This window comes from Streptopelia decaocto (genome assembly GCF_964273445.1).
Source record: "Streptopelia decaocto genome assembly, chromosome: 5".
NCBI classification, from domain to species: domain Eukaryota; kingdom Metazoa; phylum Chordata; class Aves; order Columbiformes; family Columbidae; genus Streptopelia; species Streptopelia decaocto.
The window spans coordinates 66,414,901-66,436,306 of NC_138659.1; the positions used below are offsets into that span (position 1 = coordinate 66,414,901).

The 21,406-nt window shown below is 44.3% G+C and overlaps 1 protein-coding gene across 2 annotated transcripts in view; it reads left to right on the top strand.

Annotated features, from left to right (window-relative positions):
• The window catches only part of GRK5 (G protein-coupled receptor kinase 5), a 173,751-nt gene that overhangs the window by 4,891 nt on the left and 147,454 nt on the right, over nt 1-21,406 (top strand). The window contains exon 1 of one of the 2 annotated variants that reach the window (XM_082053501.1): nt 666-908. The exons of the other annotated variant lie outside the window; for it this stretch is intronic. Coding sequence (XP_081909627.1) covers nt 857-908 — 52 coding nt within the window. The 5' untranslated portion in view covers nt 666-856. Of the gene's footprint in view, nt 1-665; nt 909-21,406 lie in introns of those variants that run through there. 2 annotated transcript variants of the gene reach the window in all.

Here is a 21,406-nt window from a genome sequence, read left to right on the forward strand (position 1 = left end):
TACAACAGTGTAAAAACAACAACAAAAAAAAGTGTGACAGAGAAGACGGGATTCCCTCGGGTGCTTCCTTGGGGGACTTCTAAGATCTCCACAAAGTCGAGGAGCCCGCGACTCGACCCCGGGGTGCGCACCGCATAGCAGAGGGTGGAGCAGTCGGTTGTCGGGGCCTCTTTCGCTCGGGTGTGAGCCCCTGGGAGGCGTGGACGAGCACCGAGACCCTGCGTGCCCCGGGCAGGGGAGCTCTGGGGAGCCGCGGGCAGGGGAGCCCCTGCCCTGGCTGGGGCCGCCGCCGCGGGGTGGCGCCCGGCACCAGGGCTGCGCGGCCGGTGTGTCGCCGCGGGGAACCCCGCGCCCCGCTCCGCGCAGCGCCCCGCGGCCTCCCCCGCGCTCCCCGCCCCGCCGCCCGGGACGCTCCGTCCGGCCCGTGTCCGCGGGCTCCCTCCGCAGGGACACTGCGCGGCCGCGGGGTCGGCGCCAGGTGCGGCGGGACCGCCCCAGAACTACACGTCCCGGCGTGCCCGGCCCCGCGGAGCCGGCGGCGGGGATGGCGCCTGCGCGGGGCTGCGGGGCCGCTCCGCGGTGCCACACCCCCGGGGGAGGGAGGCAGGAGCGCCCGAGCCCTCAAACCAGCGGGGAGCCCGCGGGGCGGAGGATGGAGTAGCGGGGCGAGGCGCCGCGGGAGCAGATAGCGCGGGGAGCGCCGCCTCCGCCCGGGGGAGAAGGGAGGAAGGCGGGGATCATGCACGGGGGGATACCGCGCTAGGGGCAGGAGGCGGGTGGTCGCCCGGAGGCTCCGCACCTCGGGAGTGACGTCCTGCTGCAGTGCCGCTGCTGCCGACGCTGCCCGAGCTCGTCAATGGAGCTGGAAAACATCGTTGCCAACACCGTCTTGTTGAAAGCCAGGGAAGGTGAGAGAGCGGCGGGAGGGGAGGGGAGGAGAGCGGGGGGCTGGAGCATCCTTGTCGCAGTCGCCCCTCCGCGGAGCGATGCCCAGCGGGGCTGCGCGCCGGTCCCGCCGGCGGCGGCTTTTGGGGTGCCATGTGGCCGAGCTGGCATTGGAAACGGCTTGAGATAGAGCCCTGGTTATAGGGAAAATATCGCTTTTTCCCTGTGTGCGGAGGTTTGGGAAAGGAAGTGAATGAGATTGCAGAGATTACAATATTCACCCATTTCTTCCTTCCCTCTTCCCGTCTCCCCCCGGCGCCCCCCCTTAAACCTGGTCCCACAGATTGTGCTATTTCAGCGTCTATTGTTAAAGGTCAGCTGCAGATGCATTCATTCAAAAGGGCTTAGCAAATCTGCAAATAGCTTTCCGCGCCGTGTGGTGAGAGCGGCAGGGTCGTATCGCTTCAGCGTACAGTCATTGCCTTATTCGGCGTTATTAGGTGATATCATGTTGCTGCAAACATGCCCATTGTTGAGAGGATGTTTGTCCCCAGCCGGAGCCGGGCAGAGGGGCCGGGGGCTCAGCCCGGGGATGCCCTGGCGAGCCCCGCTCGGCCGGCCGCGCAGCTGGATGCTCCGGGAGATGCCGGTGCTGCCCGCACGAAGCAGCCGCCACTCGGTGCGCCTTAAAAACCCGCTGTGGACCATCTCCCGTCCCGCCCCCAAGGACCCGCAAAGCCGAACCCTGGCACTGCCAGCAGATCGGGCCCCCAGAGCTTTTTTTCCCCTCCATTCGGTAGCGGACGTGGTTCCCTCTCTGTGCCCGAGGGAGGAGAGCGTTCCGCGGGCGCGGAGCTTGCCCTGGCTCCCCGCGGAGGTCCCGGAGCATCCCCCGGCTGGAGGACGAGCAACACGTCTCCCGGTTTGCAGCATCCCTGTCAAGACGTGATCGTTTTCTGCTGGTTGCAACCCGGTTTTATATATGTATTTATTTACTCGCTTCCTGCTTAAAAGAAGAACATTTTCCAAGCCTTTATTCGAACTTGTGTTCCGTGAAAACACTTGCTAGACGTTTTTAGGTGCGGTACAACCTGCAGCCTTTTTTCTTCTGTTCTTTGAAGTGCTGGAGCTGCCAGCTGGCGAGGCCGGGTCTGCTCGGGTGGACTTCAGCTTTGGTCACTCTGAAGCTACATGACTACGAGTAAAGCAATATTAGTTTTGCAAAAGAAATCATTCAAATAGTCCTCCCCTGGAATGACCCTTTTGCTGGGAAAATAGTTCAGAGAGTAAAATGATGTTTATGTAACTCATGGGCTGTTGAACTTGTGAGGCTGAGCTAAAGAGTAAAGTCCTGAGATCCTCCCAAAAAAGCTCTATAAATAATAAGGGCAGAGGTGTTATTCCATTCAGCAGATCAGTGGATTATAGATTTCTTACTTCTCATGGAGAATTTTTCTTTTCTGTTGTCATTTTTAATATTGTTTAGGATGCAACCAGCAATACAGTACTGGTTTAAGATTGCAGTAGACTTGAGGAATACTTTAAAGGGCTGGTATTAATTACAGTTATTGTGTGATGTTTTCAGAGAGCCAATATTTTGCAAGTAATTTTAGATGTGGCACTCAGTTTTACAGTCTTTTTCTACCATCTTCAGTAAGATAGTAACAGTACTGTTCTTTTATTGTGTCAAAGTTGTGTTAAAGAAGCTGTTAGCTATAATCCAAATGGCAGAACTTAATGAAGATTTACTCCAAACTATATTCCAACTTTTCTTTTAACCATATATGAAGCTCCAACAACTTTTTTTTTTTTTTTTTTTTGAGGCCTGGTGCTTTTTATTCTTAAAGCTTTTTTTGGAGGGGATGTAAAATATCTTGACATTAAGAATAAAGGGCAAGTTATGTACCTGACATCATAGCCACAAGTGTTACATCTGTATTGTGCACCCTTCAATGCTTTCAGTTACCATCGCAAGCTGCTGGGAGAAAAGTGTTTTTAAGATTTGCAGGGAGTAATGCAGGTGAATGTCATTGCAGGTGAAGAGAACAAACAGTGTATGGAAGACCAAGAGTAAAAACAAATTAATATATTGAGGATTATGGTATCTAAAAATAAGTTTGTTCCAAGTCCTGAAGGCCCCATGAATAGATTTAGTTGGGTGAACGTGTAGGCAAAGCCAAGTACATGCATGTGTGTTTCCACTTGTTAAGTCAAAAGTAAAGCTACTTTAGCTCAGTTACATGGTGGTTGGTGCTTGCAATGTGGTACTTAAAGGCAGAAGAAAGCAAACGATGGGATCCACTTTGTAGACATTAGTAAAAGCAGAGGATGCAAACCCAGTATCAGCAGCAAAAGGGAAATTTCAGATGTGTTTCAAAGGGAGGTTTAGGCAGACCTGCAACTTTAAGTCCAAGGGTGAGGACTTTTGTAAGGGACTCTGAAGTAGGGCTGAGTGACCACCACAAACATTTTCTAGCAAATATTGGTTTAAATTTTGCAACTCATTTGCGTTGGCCTTGCTAGCGGTTATTCTGTGGTCCCTTGTGTGAGTTCGTTTGTGACTAAGTTGTACTAAAGCAACCCCTGGTGCAAAGTGAATGTTTTAGTGGAAATACCAGGAAACAAGTTTTATAACTGTTTTATATACAAATACTTGCACTTGAATAGTGATGATCACAATGAGAAGCGCACCCTGATGCCACGTGATTAATGAGTAATCTTATTAGAGCAACAAAAAGAGTAAAGGCAGTTCACATACATAAATCTATTTCACTGAATAATTTTGAATGGAGAAGAAATTTCAGGAAGTCTTTTTTCCAGACTATGAAGCTTTTGATACAAAATTACACGTAAGTTACTTGTTACACTCAGAAATCTACCAGTCCAAACATGTAAAAAATGGAGTTTTATTGCATTTGAAAGTTTGTTTGTAATGTATTAGGAATAAATTTATGCTGTTTCTTCAATTATCATTTCTCATTTCTTGGATGCAAAATCCCATTTCACAAATCACTAGTCCCTTTTAGGACTGAATAGAAAATACATCTGGTTTCATTATAGGAACCAAATTAGGTATTTGAGACCATCTTGTATTGCCTGGGGAAAAGAATAAGCAGAGAAGGGAAGACAAGAAAGATGAGAATCATAAAGAGAAAAGCCAAATAATAACAGTTGAAATCACTTCAGGTTGAGTGAGAGCCCCAGATTACAAGGTGGTGAAACATTTATCTGGATCTCTTCATTATTCTTCTTGTTTTCTGGGTCTCAGCAGTCACGTCTGAACCGCAGAACCATCAGGGATGGAAATCCACTGGCAGCAAATCTGGCTGGTGAGGGAATCCTGGTTCATTTTCCCATTTTCAGGTTGTTTGACAGAACCAAGGGGTCCAGGAGAGACCAAGGACCGAGTCTCCCAGCATTTCAGGGAACTTTTAACAGCCCCAACCCAGCGAGGCTCTAAAACATCCACAGAGTCATGAATCTACCCCTGCCCAGCAGAAGCAGCAGCCTGATAAAAGCCAAGTTTTGAGAGAGGCTGATGATTAAACATCATGTTTATTTTTCATACTAACATCATGGTCAGATAGGCATGGCCGGGATACGGTGAATACCTGGATGCTCTTCACCATGATCCCTTCCCAGCCATAACATCAGCCTTCCCTCACGTTACCTGCAGCTACCTGAAACACACTAAAAACCTAAATACAATTTGACTCTGAAATTGCAAAATCCTTTACGAATTTGTACAGGCAGACAGACAATTCCCACCAGTTTAAAGTTTTAGCAATAACTAAATTAGTCATCGCAGTTACTAGTTTTAAAACAGCCAGTTTGGAAGATAAACTATTGTTATTCTCAGATCTGGAGTTTCTAAAGTGCAAAGTTTACCATGTAAACCTGGTAAAATGGAAAAAACACCCTTCAACCGCTAAAACAAAACATAAATGCTTTTTTTTTTCCCTTTTTAGGTAGACTCTAATTCTAAAATAAACTTATTTATGGCCCGCAAGCACAGCCTTTGATCAGCCCAGCCAAAAAGGATGAGCTTCTTTTATATATCTCAGAATTTTCTCAGTGTACACTGATGCTCTGTAACATGCGAAATGTGCCCGTTCACAAATTGCTGTATTTTTAGCTTGCTTTTGCAGGATGATCACAGGAGAGATTTGTGCATGTCCTTGTTGGCAAAAGACTAGTCATAAATCCTAAACAAGAAGCGTGATTGCTTTCCAAGAACTTGGCTGCAGAGCAATTGGAAAAAGGGCAGTAGAACAATGAAAAACATATTTTGAAGGAAAGAAGGTGACTATAGTGACAGCCAAAACCCCATGGAGAAAATGATTATTGCAACTTAACTTTAGCAACTTCATTAACTGGTGCTTTTGAATGCAGAATCTAAGGTCTTGTCCTCTATCCCATGATATAAAAACAAAGTACTTTGTGAGGAAAATGTTGTCTTTATAAGCAGAGAAAGCTTGCATGCAGTGACTCAGTCTAGTTTTCTTTTTGAAGAGAAGCTCTCACCACTGCAACAGCTTAAAAAAATATTCCAAGAATGGATTCAGCCATTAGTTCAGATGCAACAGAGTGCTTTTGAGCAGTACTTTAAAAAAATAAAATCCGTTTTCAAGCCTGTAACCACTTTTTTTTTGGAAAAAGAGAGATCCCAAAGAGTCCACAATATTTCATTATATTCTCATGGAGGAAATTTGGAAATCGCAATTCTTCAGGCCTTTTTGAAAAGAATGTGGAAGTCTGAATGACTTCAAGATCTCCTTTTACAGAAGGACCTTATTTCTGTAGCCGTGTCTGGCTTAGAGCAAGTGTGGCTGTGTGTGTAGAATTGGCCTGAAGTTCCTTTCTGTGTGTTGTGGTGTTTTGTTTTGATTTTTTTTAATATAGCAGGGCCGATGCACAACAAGTTAGGGCTGCTGTAGCTATGCCCTTGGTGGGCATTCTGTTCTTCTGGGCTCTCTCTGTGGTCCCCATCACCAGTTTCTAATCATGGCCATCAAGTCTTGGGAAGTTGCAATGCTGGAGAAACCAAGAGCTCTTCCACCCAAACCTCTGCACTGAAGAGACAGGACTATGGTCTTCCATGTGTGGTGTTGCTGTGGAACTCTGATTTTTCTATCCTAGTTGCTGGGTTTGTAGGCACTTAACAAAATATTTAGTACTGAGCTGTGATGGTCTCTCAGGTTGTTAAAACGTAGAAGCTATTAGCTGGTAAAAATCCTAGATCAAATGTTAACTGTGGAGGTTTGAATAGAGCTACTTACCTCTGCTCCATTAATCTCATGTGCTTGCTTTCCCCAAGTGCAAAATCATAAATCTGGGAAGACATTGCCTGTGTTTAATACCAATAGATAATTTTTCTGAGAAGGTTTTAACTTAGTGGTGCTGAAATTGTCCACTCAGAAAAGGATTTTCAGCATTTATACAAGTCATAGGAATAATTTTATGACTGTATCTAGCTTTTTGTGTTTGTTAAGAATATTGAGAACACTCAGGCAAAAATGCCTGAAAGAGGTGGTTCTAGAGATGCTCTATGGAGGGTGTTACCAGGCCAACAGCACTTGGACCAAACTAACACGTGTGTCTTTGTGGTAAATAGCTCCAGAATGAAAACTTCAGCCTCAGTCTTGCCCTGAGGTGGGTGTCCTACCATGAGTGTCCCACCTTTGTCACCAGCAAGCTGGTGGATGGGTGTGCACTGCCCCATTTTGAAGGCAACAGAGAAGCAGCAGCTCAAGAGGAATGTGACAGCTCTGACTTTGCTGTTTCTAGGCCCTGGGGGTATGTTGTACCAGTTGGGTGGCTGATCTTGCTGCTTCTTTTCCTTTACACCTGCGGAGATCACCATGAGTTACTACTGGGGTGGGGTGGAAAGCACCCCTGCATCATTTCAATCTTACTTCTTGGCAGATGAGCTCCCTTTGATCTGCTGACGATCTCTCTTTCCCAACTCAAGAGATGGACATCCGCGTGCTGAGGACTTTGCTTGCAGTGAAGGGTCTGAAGCCCCGATCGCATATTTGGATTTATGAATCCAGACGTGCTCTGATCCTCATAAAGCCCCATGCTGGCTGCTGGGATGTAGCAGGGTCCCTGCTGCATGTGCAGAGACAGAAGTTGTATTTCTATTGCTTGGCTGACTTTGTGTTTAGACACGTAGCTGATTCTTCTCCTATGCTATTTTTACGCCGGTGTTACTCTGAGTGACTTCTGGTTTGTATTGATCCAAAGAGAGCTACTGAAGCTTTAATTTAAGTGCAAGTAGTGGTGCTAACCTCAATGGTATTTTTTCCATGGCTAAAATATGCACGAAATCACATCAGGACCCATATCAGTGCATTAAAAAAGTTTAAAAGCAAATTATTTTATCCAAACAGTTACTATCTTCAAAACGTTAGTCAAAACCAACAAGATAAACAAGGGTTCCTCTTCCTTTACAGCTGGATAGGAAATACTACCCTTCCATGGCTTTTTTTTGTCAATGAAATAATGATCTAACTTGTGCTCATCTATGAGACCTTTCCCTGGATCTCTATTTAAAAAATATTCTATGTGCTATTATATATGAGTTTTCTGTGTGGCAGTAAGAAGAGAATCTGTTGCTCCTTATTTTTACAGGCCCATAACCTAAACAATATCAAGATGCTATAATCCTAATATTTCTCTAAGACCACAGGATGTGAAATTAAATTAAAAGGCCAGGAAAATAAAGAACCCTGCAGTTTGATTACACTCAGCTGGATTATCTTTGTAATTATTTTGCTTGGAGGATTTAGAAACGCATACTGCTTTGTGAGAAAGATTAGGCAGGGAAACCAAAATTGAAGTAAACATTCTAAGGAAAATATTGCGAAGCTGAGTATTTTATTTCATTAAAAAAATCCATAGACTTGCCTGTTAAAATGAAAGGATGGAACAAAACACAGGTGAGGGGAAGATGGATGAGGCTGTGAAGTCTGTAGAACTGGCTCAGCTGCTTCTCGTTCATATAATGTCTTTCCAGATATACCCTGTTTCCCCCAAAATGAGACATGGTCTTATACAATTTTTGCTCCCAAAGCTGCTTACTTTTTTACATGTATAGCTGCCTGGACACTACTTAAATTTACTTTTTTATGGACTGTAACTAGGGCTTATTTTTGGAGTAGGGCGTATATTTTGAGCATCCTCAAAAATCCTGAAAAATCCTGCTAGGGCTTATTTTCAGGATAGGTCTTAATTTTGAGGAAACAGGGTAGCTGAGAGAGCTCTCACAAGCATTTACTTGGAGAAGAAAGGCAGGTTGAAAGGAGTAGAAATACACACATGGACTCAAGACTCAATTTGGACCTGGGAGTGAATAATGCAAATAATATTAATGAAGGAAGGGCGGCTATCCGTGCTGTAGGATGAAAATAGTTATTCACAGCGAAGGCTGAAAAATTTGTATATCCATCATTTCCCTTTTTTCATTCTCCGGGTACTTTCTGTTTCTCAGCAGTTATCGTCCTGCCACGTTGAACAGCTTTTGTCCTTTCCTCCTTCCAGCCTGTCAGCTTGGACGGTCGGCCTCACATGTCGTGCAGTGAGTCCTCAGGCCGCGTTTGCTCCCTGCGGTGGGATCCTGGGGACGGAGCTGGTCCTGAGCCCACTCCCCATCCTGGCCCGCCTCAGCATCAGCTGAAAGAGCTCGTCAGGTGGGGAGGGACCCTGGGGCAGAGACAGCACCAAAAAGAGAGTACATCAGGGTATCTAGGTGATTTCCAGCAGTGAGGTTGCTTATGGAGTTCCCTGTTGCCCTGGGGATGCCGGACAGGCAGTTCATGAGCAGTAGCAGCTATTTTTGCATAGGTTGACTATTTTTAGGGTCCCATTAAGTGCGTGATTTCACTATGAGCCTGGCTTTTCCTGGTAGGCTGAAGCTGTATTACAATTTCTAGAAGTTATCTTATTTTTGGTACAGTACCTCTTTGGCTTAACTATTGGAAGAGTCAATCTCTACCTTGCATGGACAGGCAGCGCAGTGACTTCTGGGGTGCTGTTCGCTAGGCCCCAGTGCTCTGGACCATTCCCATTTTCACAGAATCCCAGACTGGTTGTGGTTGAAGGGACCTCTGGAGATCATCCAGTCCAACCCACCTGCTCACGCAGGGTCACCAGAGCAGATCACACAGGGTCGTGTCCAGGCGGGTTTGAATGTCTCCAGAGAAGGAGACTCCACAACCTCTCTGGGCAGCCTGGGCCAGGCTCTGGCACCTCACAGCAAAGAAGTTTCTCCTCATGTTCAGATGGAACCTCCTGTGCTTCAGTCTGTGCCCGTTGCCCCTCATCCTGTCACTGGGCACCACTGAACAGAATCTGGTCCGTCCTCTTGACACCCACCCTGGAGATATTTATAAACACTGATGAGATCCCTCTCAGCATCTCTTCTCCAGGCTAAACAAACTTAGCTCTCTGAGTCTCTCCTTACCCAAAAGGTGCTCTAACATAGTTTCCCCAGTGAATAAATTTGGATGGTTTTGTTTCTTCTCTCTGCTGCAGAGTCTAAATTTTTCTAAACCAAAGTTCCCATATTTATTCCTCCAATTTTTCTAATCTTTTTAGTTTATTTCTCCTGTCCTCTGTTTCTGAGACCACCTTTGAATTTGAGAAGTCTTTGATGCACTGTTTAAAACATAATTAGATTGGATTGTCAGCTTACTGGACACATCTAAGGCTTTATGTATTTTCTCTTGTATTAGCCTCGGTTGTACTTTGCTCAGTGTTTAGTCTGTGTGACAAAGCTCCTATCTAAAATGACTGCAACTGTCTATTTTCTTCCCCCATACACGTGTAACGGGAGATGTTCACAATTCTATAGGAAGTCTTTATTTACAGTGGAAGCTTTGGACTCTGCCTGGCTGAGCGTGCTCCATCATTTCTATCTGGTTATCTGCCGTGTCCCAGGAAAGGGACGACCTGCCAGGAGAATGGAGAAACTCTGAGATGTTACAGTTGTGTTCACTTGGCAGCATCTGCAGAAGGTGTGGATGGAGATCTCATCTTGTGGGGGAAAAAAGTAAGAGAGAGAAACACAGCTGGAAGGAGAATCAGAAATAAAGGGAGTATGTGTGCGATGCCAAGTGAAAACACCACCAGAGTCCTTGGTGACATTTCTGTCTAAATAGCCCCAGAGGCAGTGCAAGAGAACTGATGTCTGTAGCAGGCAGATGAGTTGGGAAGAGTTCTGGATCTTTTTTTGAAATGGGTGACCAAAAGTGCACGGCACGTGTGTGCACAGTGGGCAGTGGCACAGTGATGCTGACCGCTTCGGCCTTTGTCCTTGTCACAGTCTTAACTTGCTATTTGTTTGCTTTTTTCCCCGCTGCCATAAGCATTCATTACTGGGCCTACTGTTAGTGACCTCAGAAATTTGTCTCCTGAGCTGCAGTCTTTAATTTAGAGCCCATCGTTTAGTGTATATAGCAAGAGTTGTTTTCCTTCACATGCAATGCTGTGCTGCCTGACACAGAATTTAATCTTTTTTTGTTTCCTTTTCCTATCTCTAAGTGATCTGATACTGCAACATACTCCTGCAACTCTTCACAGGCTGTTTTTGTTACAACTGTCCTGAAGAAATTCATCTTGGCAGCAAATATCATCTTACTATTTATCTCTTTTCTAGACCATTTATGAATATACTGGATAGTCCTGAGTCCTATCACAGATCTTGCTCCCCTGTAAAATTCTTATCTCTGATTTCCTATCTTGTCAACTGCTGCTCACTCACAGTAAGGTCTCCTCTCCTGAAACACTTTAAGAATTGTTGGCGAAGGTCACTGCTAAAAAAACACTGTTCTAAAAACATCCAAAGCCACCTGCCCAAGGAGCTTTGGCTATATACGACTTGTTCCAGAGGTGGAGGAGAAAACTGAAACGCTGTGAATAAGAAATGTTGGAGTTTGCCAGCTGATGGCAGTATTTGAAGGAGCCATCCCTGTGACATCTGGCGACTGGCAATACAACCAGGGTTGCCCCAAGGGCTGGAAGATGAGGTCCCAGGCGAACGCTGTTACAGTGGGCTCTGGTGGAATCTGCCCATCGCATCTCTGAGCAGCTGAGGCTGTTGTAAGGTCAGGGATTGCTTTTGATGCCTTGGAGTAGCACGGTACATGCCAGTAGGCCACTGGGCACAACGTGCTTAAAAACTAAACCCAGCCCAAATCTCCCATCCTGCTGCCAAACCCTGGGGAAAAAAAGGAAAAGGTGGTTTCAGGTAATTTTGCTTCAGGACCTGTATGCTAAATACTTGCCTCTGTCCACGAATACGTGCCCAGGATCAAGCTCTTTTACCAGCCAGCCTGATCTGAAATCTCTAGCAGGTCTTGGGACGTTTGTTATTCTGGCTCATGCAGACCTCCAGCTGGAAAATGTTTATTTGGATGTGAAAGGTCTATGAAGTAACAAGCTTTGATGGATTCAGCGTATTGTTTTCTCTTCCTTTTTTGGGATGCTGTTTGCCTTCCGATCTCATGGGGAACACATCTCTTTTTTCTTTGTCTGTATATCTGAAATATCAGACACCTCGGGTGATTGTGTAGCCCAGGTATGAGCCAGGCTGTGCTTGCACTGCAAGCAGATTTCCTAAAAATAATGATACAATATGACTGTACAACCCTGTACAACACTTAATGTTTAACCTTGCTATGATTTCAAGTTGCTAATAGTTTAATCTTGCTCATTAGCAGCTTATAGGTTGAATAATACCCTGACGCTGGGTTTATTCATGGAGTCAAGTGAAGGAACTAAACTTTGGCTTCGTGAGCATAGCTGGGAAAGGAGATAGAGGAAATATATTATTTCTTAAGTGACCTCTCTAAGACCTCCTTGTGGTGGTTGGTGTAAACAAACTGGTGATTGGAAAATTTAGAATAAATAGAAGGCAGCCTTTTAAAACTTATGGATGTAAATGACCCTTCCAAAATGAAGCTCAGTTCTATATGTTATAAATCCTTTGCAAGGGGATTGAGTGTATTTTTAAGCAAACGTCTCCCAGCTGTGTGAAGGCATGACGCTTGTTTAGAAGCCCAGAAATATTTTACAAGGTGAGGACAGCACATGCTGCTTTTTTTTTCCAGACTCTCTGGCCTAAGTTTTCAAAAATACCTTTTGTACTTTGATTTTTAGCTACAATGAGTTGAGAAGGAATTAAAATTGGGAATGAAATACTGGATATGAAACTCTGCTAAAATTTATATTTTGTGCGGGGAACAGCCAAATGTGAGAGGTCTGGCACGTTTCTAGGGGCAGGCAGCGAACTTTGATCTCTGCTCTTTGTGAATCGAGGTTCTCTCTCAGATATTGGGATGCAGCATCACATTTCGAAATCGAGTGCAACAGGCTGCGATGCTGCTGGTGTGAATGTGCTACTGCAGGTGCAAGCTGAAGGTGCCATCCCATAAATGCTAAAGCAGGTAAATGTGTTTCACATGTGAACATTCCCATAAGGTGAACAATTTGTTGACAGAGGCAATTTGGGCAATTGCTGATCAGTGAAAGTAAATGCTTCACATCCCAGGTTCTTGCCTGCTTGTGTTTGTATTTAAAAAAATAAAATTACATTTGTATAAGTACTTGGAGGGTCTGGCGCCTAATTCCAGCAAATAATTGTGAGATGGCTGGTTTTTAAGGAGCTTTTGCTTGTTTCATTAAAAGTGCAATGAGATTTGCAGACACTTCTCTTTGCTAATGCGGATCTTTTAATCTGGATTGATTGCAAATCGCGATGCGTGTGTGTTTTACAACACACAACAGGTGATGTGGTAACTTCTCTAACTGTCTCCTTGCAGATGAAGTTTCATTTGATCTCAGCAGATGAAGATCAGCTGGAGGATAAAGCTAAATTTTTAGGGTTGCATAATTTTGCACAGGAGTGAATTAAGCTCTTTATAAGTTGTACTGTTTTCCTCTGGGGAGGGAGAAAAGGAGAGGAACAGCTTGACAGGGGTCAGTTGTTTTGATTTAAGAGCATGTGAGGAAATGACATCTTCCAATAAATACAGATTTTATTAAAGTTGAATGCTGTGACAAATAGTTCAGACTTAGAACTTCAGATTTGGTATGTAAGCAAGGCAACTCCGCTGAGACTTGTGTGCATTGCTAAGATTAATGAAATATAATTTGTAAAGAAGGGCAATGATTCATTGAGTAAAAATAGGCAGCATCTTAAAGAGCTTGTAAACACAGCTATTAATTTTAGGACTAGAATCTCATACTCTTTGTCTTAGTCTGAGAATAATGTCACTGCACTCCATGACACTATTCAGTGGGTACAAATTCAGCTCTTGAATAGATTTTTCAATAGATTTTAAAAGTGGCCACAGTTGCATTTTTGTTTGCATCTTTGGTCCATCCTTTGAAATATCTTTGTGATACTTTTCCTGTATAAAATATTTATCTCTTCCATTTTAAGCCATCCTCTACACCACGAACCCTGCTTGATACATTTGCTGCAGTTGGTCAGTGATAATTATAAAAGGAGCCAGAGCTGACGTGCTCCTCCTTTTCTACCTACTTACCGCAGGGTTTTACAGCCTAGAAATTACTCCTTGGTGTGAGTCACTAAAAAGATCTTGTGATTATTTTTTCCACCCCAGTGTTGATTGTGCTTAAGGCTTAGTCTGATGCTGCACTTCACTCTTGATTGGAAGGATGGGGAATGACTTTCTTTTTCTCTTTCATAACCTCAGGTCTTGTAATTTTTATTCATTCTTTTCAGTACCAGAGAGCAGCTTTCTCTGGCTCGATGCAGCTTTGTGGTGATCTTCCCAACAGCTTCTGTCTTATTCCACTGTCTTTATCTTCTGTGTGAGGCGTATATTTGTTTTCTTTCAAAAGAAGGAAGCCTCAAAATTTGGGCAGGAGCTGAGGGCTGAATTCAAGCTCGGTGGTATTAAACTTTATTTAACGCAACACAGCGAAATAGCCATCATTTTCTATTGGACCCGCTGCCCATGGGTGTCTTTCTTTTTAAGCTGAAAACACCAGAAAACATATTTGTGTGCCAGCTCCTTTCACTTTTGACAAATAAGCCAAAGAGCCATTTTATGGCTTATACAGGAATATTGGTGATGACATTGTGTCCGTGGGGTGAGCAGAGAGATCAAACACGCGGTTTGCTGTGGTCTGTCTGCATGGGAGCCCTTTCCGTGCCGGAGCAAGCAGGTGGAGCGGCAGGCTGGGCGCAGAGTCTCGCCTGCAAGGAGGTTGTCAAAAGCTGGAAGTCATGAGCAACGTGAAGATCATCGCAATTTTTCTGTCCTGAGCTGGACCTGGTGATGTGCACTGGCACAGATTTGAGCCTCGGCCACTCGCAGCCTCTGGGCTCTCATGAAGCCCTGGCTTTTTGGCCTTGTGTACCTGATGTTCTTCAAACTGCTAAATACACCTTTTTTTTTTCCTTAGGAAAAAGGAAAGTCTGTGAAGTCTGTAGGTTTTTTTGAATTTTCTCGTCAACTTTTCCATTTACTGTTTTTGCCATTCTTGCAGGGTTCTGAACATCTATTTTTAGACTAAAGACAAGAATCCATTAACTCATCTCTATACAGTAACCTGCACATAGAAAGAATCAGTCCAGTTAACCAGGCTGGTATCTGGATATTTAAAACATATCCAAATGCCTAGACTTCTGTGACAAAATCTGTAACAACTGGCATAGACCTGATGGTAATTTGTGCTCTGACCCTACCTTATTTTTAAAACAAAGCAGTGTTATTTGACAAGCAGTTCTTTCTGGCCAAGGATGTTCCACACACCAGCCTTTACAAGATAGTGAGGACTGACAGGAATTTCCATCAGAAGGTGACTTGTGATTATGAGCGTGCTATAATGTATAAATGTTCCTGTCTGTAGCTACCTACGTCTGCCTGAGGTGTTATTCTACATGTTTTTCATTAAGAGATAATAATATTGGATATCTTCTAGTATCGCAGAGGCTTATTCCTTTGCCTAGCTGTGCTCTGTTTAGAAATTGTTTGGAAATGGTCTTCTCCCTCATAACTATTTAATGAGAATTGAAAGATGAATCATGCAGCCGTGCAGCCATGCAGGGGCTGTAAGGTGTTCTGAGTGCTGTGTACCCGTAACCTTTGCAGTCCCTTGCAGAGAAGGAAAACGAATGCAGATTCCTGTGTAATCTGGGTGTTCCTGCTCCAGCAGGGGAGATTGGACTGGATGAGCTTTCGAGGTCCCTTCCAACCCCTGACATTCTGGGATTCTGTAACTCACTGCCTGGCAAAGAAAATAGAGTTTCAGGTGAGCCCCTGTTGCTGCTGTCAGGCTTAGTAAACACCAGGCCATGCTGTAGGGCTTGTCCTCCTGTTCAGCTTTTTTTTTTCTTGTCCTGGCTATGTCTGCAAGGCACATGGAGCTTCCTGGGGGTTGTCTGGTGCCTTGACTTGTGTGAGTGTTTGCAGCCCTCTATAATTTTGAGTCAAGCCACCCCAGAGGATGCTGTAGCTGCTGTGCTGCAGCACCGGGTACCCGCTGGCACAGGCTTTGCACCCCTTGCTGCCAGGGTGAGGGGCAACAAGCACAGACTGAAGCACAGGAGGCTCCATCTGAATTTGAGAAGAAACTTCTTTCCTGTGAGGTGCCAGAGCCTGGCCCAGGCTGCCCAGAGAGGCTGTGGAGTCTCCTTCTCTGAGACATTCAAACCCGCCTGGACACGACCTGTGTGATCTGCTCTGGTGACCCTGCGTGAGCAGGTGGGTTGGACTGGATGATCTGCAGAGGTCCCTTCAACCCCAACCGGTCTGTGAAGGTGAGAGGGCTCAGGGGTATGGCCCCAGAGCACAAAACTTCCAGGTCTGGGACACGCAGCAAGGGCTGGTTCGGAGGGGCTGGAGTCAGTAAGAAGTGGGCAATTTTCTCACCAGGAGCAAATCGTGCAGCTAGAAGGAGGAAAGGACTTAGGAGACTGAAAAACAGAGTGGGAGCAGACTGTCAACTTCCATTTTGAGTTGTGTATCCCAACACTGCCATTATAAGACTTTTTTTTCATCTTGTAAGTCATGATAGATGAGGCTGGAGAATAGGAGAATGGTCTCCACCACCAGTTCACTTTGCGCATCTGAGTCAACTGTTTAATCTTTCATGATCAAAATCTCTCTGCAACATACCTAGATTCTGTAAAGCTGCTGAAATCAAGGATCTAATAAAGGGGGTATTAATGCAGGTGTTGCTGTTGGCATGGAAAGCATAGGACATGCAGTCAAGTTCCCTTTTGATGGAGAGCTGTGTGTGGTTTTTTATTTTCTGTATATAAATCAGCATATTTTATTTGTTTTGGAGTAATTTGTAATACAGTGGATCAGTGCATTCTGCAGTAACTTACCCTAATTATTCAGGTATCATCCCCTATTTAATTGTTCTGACTAATTTTTCAGGCTGTTTTTTCTATTACCTGTGTCATATATGAAAGTAAAAAATGCATGTCATTATTAACTATCTTATGGAGCAATCATGATTAATGCCACACTAATGACCAAGCAGATGAAGGGACATTCCTATAGCTGGCACCCAGGTAATCTTCCCTTCCCATCTTCTCAAAATTAGGTGATCCAGGTGAATTCTTTTGCTTCTCCATGGTATTTTTTTGAGATGACTGCTTGCTTTGTTGTAGCATATCAGGTTTATTCCAAGGCACTGAAAGCAAGCACGCCTCACGTTTTGATGATCAAATAAAGAAACTTAAGAAAATTTGTACTTTTTTATAGGAATGGCTTAAATATTGAAAGTTTTCCTGAAGTGTTTGAAAATCCTATTTTTCTTTCTGTGTTTCTGGCTGATCTGTGCTTACCGGTGAAAGGGAATGTGCACACACCTTAAAGTGGATATTATCTTCCTGCGAAGTTTATAACCTTACCATAAACTCATATATTTTGCTTTCAGCAGTAGTTAAAAGCACCTAGGTATGAAAATCCTTATGTAGGCACTTAACCTTCTCCTGCAGAGTCAGCCGCCAGCAGCTGTGCCGCCAGCTCGGTCATTTCACAGAAGTAGCCATTAGTGTTTCCTGTCCTCCTTATGAACTTTAAAAATATTCCTTGTTTACTCGCGGTGACAGTAGCGCTGCGGATGCGGAGCCCTTCAGCGCAGCAAGAGATGGTGCGGTCCCTTCTCTGAGCAACGTAAAGCTTAATGGACATAAAGCTTAACGAACCTACACCCTGGGGTGAGGAGAAAACCTCGCGTGTGGTCGCACGGGGGGTCTGGAGGAGAGATGGCAGCAGAACTCGGGTCCCTTGAGACCTGCCAAGTGTCACCCTCTCTGCTCTCAGCTCCCTCTCGTAGCAGGTGTTTGCAGCCCATGAGATTAACGCATAATGTCACCTCATCTCTTGGCTATAACTTGCAGAGAAAGTTGTTCTCTGGTGCAGCAAGCTTCTGCTTGTTGGATTCTTGCAAATATTTCTGCAACTGCAGAAGCGTTTTACCATAGTTGCCATGACATGTTGTTGTAGGAAAAAAAGAGTGTGTTTGCTGTAGAGAGCTGCTTGTTTCCTGCAGACAATTTACTGAACAGATTAAGATCTCAGATTTTTCTGAAATACAAATATGATAAAATGCAGTGGAAAATAAGAGCTCCTGCTACTGTAGCGACCTATTGAGCTCACACCTAAATTGAGATGGAACGTGCTGGCCTCTCCATATTAAAGCAGTGGGATTCAAATGCTTGTTGATGAAAAACAGTCATTTACATGAAAAACAAAATAACTTCTATGGAAAGCACTGTAGAAGTAACTGTGATGTGGGAACCCACAGTTTCGTAGGACCCTTTTAAAATTTCTCTTATCCATATTTAAAAATTCATCCAAGTATATTATTCATCAGTGATATTATGCTCCAAACAATAAAGCTGCTTCCTTCCCATCAAACTAAGATTAAATATTTGGGCTATGTAGGCGATGTACAAGTAAAATGTTATCTTGACTTTTTAGAGTAGCAGAATTAGTAGTCTTGAGACTCTGGTGCTAGAGGGGAGGCTGAGGGAAACATCTCTGATGTACACCTTGTTTAAAACAAATGATTTCAAAGCTGAACTTATTTATTTGATGTGCATGCATTCCAGCAACACAAGTCACACACTGAACTAGTAATGTAGGCTTTTGCTATTGTCTGGTTTAAAACTTAAGATGTATAAGTTGGCTTCATGCTTATAAATATCTCAAGGGTTGGTGTCAAGATGGACCAGACTCTGTTCAGTGGTGCCCAATGACAGGATGAGGGGCAACGGGCACAGACTGAAGCACAGGAGGTTCCACCTGAACATGAGGAGAAACTTCTTTCCTGTGAGGTGCCAGAGCCTGGCCCAGGCTGCCCAGAGAGGCTGTGGAGTCTCCTTCTCTGAGACATTCAAACCCGCCTGGACATGATCCTGTGTGGTCTGCTCTGGTGACCCTGCATGAGCAGGTGGGTTGGACTGGATGATCTCCAGAGGTCCCTTCAACCTCAACCAGTCTGGGATTCATGCTGCATAAATTGGCTTTTCCAATGCATTTATAAATTGCAAGCAAAATATTTGGTGGCAAGGTTAATATGCTAAAGATTAATAAAGCAGAAGCCAATCACACTTGTGACATGACTTTTTTTGCTCCTGGTCACAGCACATGAGCAATTGCTCAAAATGCTTGCACTGAATTCAGTGATGACCCTTTGGTCAGGCACGGAAGGTACAGGAGGAAACAGAGAACAGTTTGGGTTCATCGACAGCCTCTTCTCTCATGAGGGGCTTTGGGGGACACTAGAAAAAGCCGGGACTCCACAAGTCCTGAGGGAAAGCTTTTGCACAAACAACATAACCTCTGCCACAGCTGCCTCAAGCCGTTGTGACAAGTTCTTCACTTTCATCAGGCATTATGCTATTTCCCAGAGTCCATAGAGCAATCACTGTATGGCTGGTCACACACTTAGAGGGCATTAAAAGCCTAGAGATGGGCAATATAGTCCTGACACTGTATGGCTCCAACTAAACATGCCCAATGTGGCCAGGCTGGGCCTTTGCCTTCCCTTGCAGTAGGATCGTAGAATGGTTTGGGTTGGAAGGGACCTTCAAAGGTCACCCTGCCATGAGCAGGAACATCTTCACCCATCTCAGGTTGCTCGGAGCTCACAGGTGTGGAACAAGGTGTTTGCACTGAGCTTACAGGTCACAGCTCCCCAGAGAGCTGGATTTGCCACCTCAAGGGGAGGGTGTAGAAAGAAGACAGAAAGAAAGTTTGGGTCCCTTTGTTCCCAAAAGAGAAAACTCCCAGTCTGGGAGGTTTAAGGGTGTCCCAGTATTTGGTGGGTTGTGCCTGTGCTCTGAGCAGCCAGTGGGGTTCCCCCCTCTTTAAGTACAGCTACAACTCATTACTAGTTACAGCTCGTTACCACATGGGCTGTGGTGAGGCCGTATCAAATGCTGGCACGTAATCAAACAAAGAAGTGCTGATACTAAGTTTTATTTGCAACCTGCTCTTTTAAATGGATTGGATGTTTTCAGGCAGAGTTTAGTAATGTCAGGGTTAGCTAAGCTTTAAATCCACACAGGTGCCTCCCTGTGATCTCTACAGATTGTGAATGTATGGTTCCCAGCAATAATTACTGCTAGTGAAATATGGGACTAATAAATGTCTCCAGTTAGCGGCAAGTTGAAGAACGTATTTTAAACAGTATGAATATTGTTTGAACTCCCATAAGAGTAACAGCATGTATGCATGGACTTGGTTGATAAATAATTATGGTGTAAAATTAAACATATGGAAAATATTTCCTTTTCTGCTTTCTGATTTATAACTTAATTTAAACTTTTAGGGACAGTGCTCTTTACTGCAAAGGAAAATAACTCGTGTGTGGGCAGGTTATTAGAGATATTTGGTTTTCATATATGAATTTGTTCCCCAAACCCTCATGTGTGGGGAAACTCAGACATTGGAATGGTTCATCTGGCTTCAAAGTAGAACGTCTGAGATTTCAAACTTCAACCTCTGAAAGGTGACTTGCAAAGAAAATTTCGAAGAGTTTCAAGAATTCATCTTACATCATTGTTCCATGAGCGAATCAGTCTGCTGTAAGGACTAGTCTGGGACCTGGTTCCAAAGTATATGGACACCAGTAGGTGTTGCCAGTTGGCAGCCTGGGACCCAAAATGTCTGTTATTTCTTAGTATGAGTACACCACGCTACAGTCTGATTTACAAGTTAGTGTTTGCAAATCATTTATCAAAACTTTCTTTTGTTTCATCTTGTAAAACTTTGTAATTCAGCTGCTGCCCGGAGTGTTGTGAAGCTCGAGGGTATTAAGTGCTGCAACGCTTTTGTTTTAAAAGCACCATTTTAATGTGTTTTAGGTGTTTTGAACTATAAAAGCATTTTCAGAACATTGAAAATTTATCATTTTCAAAACTGAGGCTGAAATAAACTGTGAGGGTGTTTTTTTTAAAGTAAGTATCATGGTTCAGGCTATGGATGGCTATAAAATATTTGAAGTTGAGGGGGTGTAACGGGCTTACATATTTAGGACAAAATGTTTTGATGCTGAAGAGGGAATTCTTTCTTAAATACTTTAACATCTGTTTAACTGGCATTCTGGCATCATTTCCGTACATTGCTCCACATCAAGTCAGGGTATTATTTTATTTGATTTGTTATATGTCTTTGTGCAGGTCATTGCACCTCCTGTTTACGAATGGTGCCATAGACTGGGTCTCTGAGCCAAAGCATGGTGAAGACAAATACCAGTGGAGTTGGATGGAAAATGTACAGCCTTAATAGATGTGCTGTTATGCCCTGTTGAATTTTGTTGTTGTATTTATTTTGCTCAGAAAGAGAAAACAAGTAATTAGCCAAGAAAGCTCACAGCTGCATAGCGTACTCCCCTCGCTCCTGTATACATACAGTCTATTGCGATATACAAAACAAGCACTAATGAAACATAAATAGATCCTTTTCCCATATGGAGATGATTTTTAGCACAAGCAATAGGATTCCTTGAAAATCCCAATTATTAGGGTACCCAGTTTGGATTTTGAGCTCTGAAGCAGTTTCCAGTTCCGTATATGGTGTTATGTTTCCATGGTTTCCTGGGTTTTTTTTGTTTTATGTGTTTGTTTAAACCTGTTGGGAGATGGGATCCTGTTTCTGGATGTTATTCGCCGCAAAAATCTAAGCTTGCGTGGAAGTTCGTGTTTCTAGGCAGCTACGGTCATAAAACCCAAACCTGAGTCTTCTCAAACCTCGCTCAGAGGCATGCGATCCGGCGCTTGCCCGATGTTATTATGGAAATCCTGAAATCATCGTTCTGGGATGAATCAGTTGCCTCTGGGTTGTTCCAGGAGGTCCTTTGTTCCTGTGCCCAGGAATGGTGGTTCAAAGAGCCCTCGGTGCCACCACTGGGCTGGCTGGAGATGGCACCACCGTTCCCTGGGTGGGATGGGACCCTTGGACCAGCCCTTTGGCCGGGCCCTGGGGAAGCCGGCTGAGCTCTGAGCGACACAGAATCACACAGA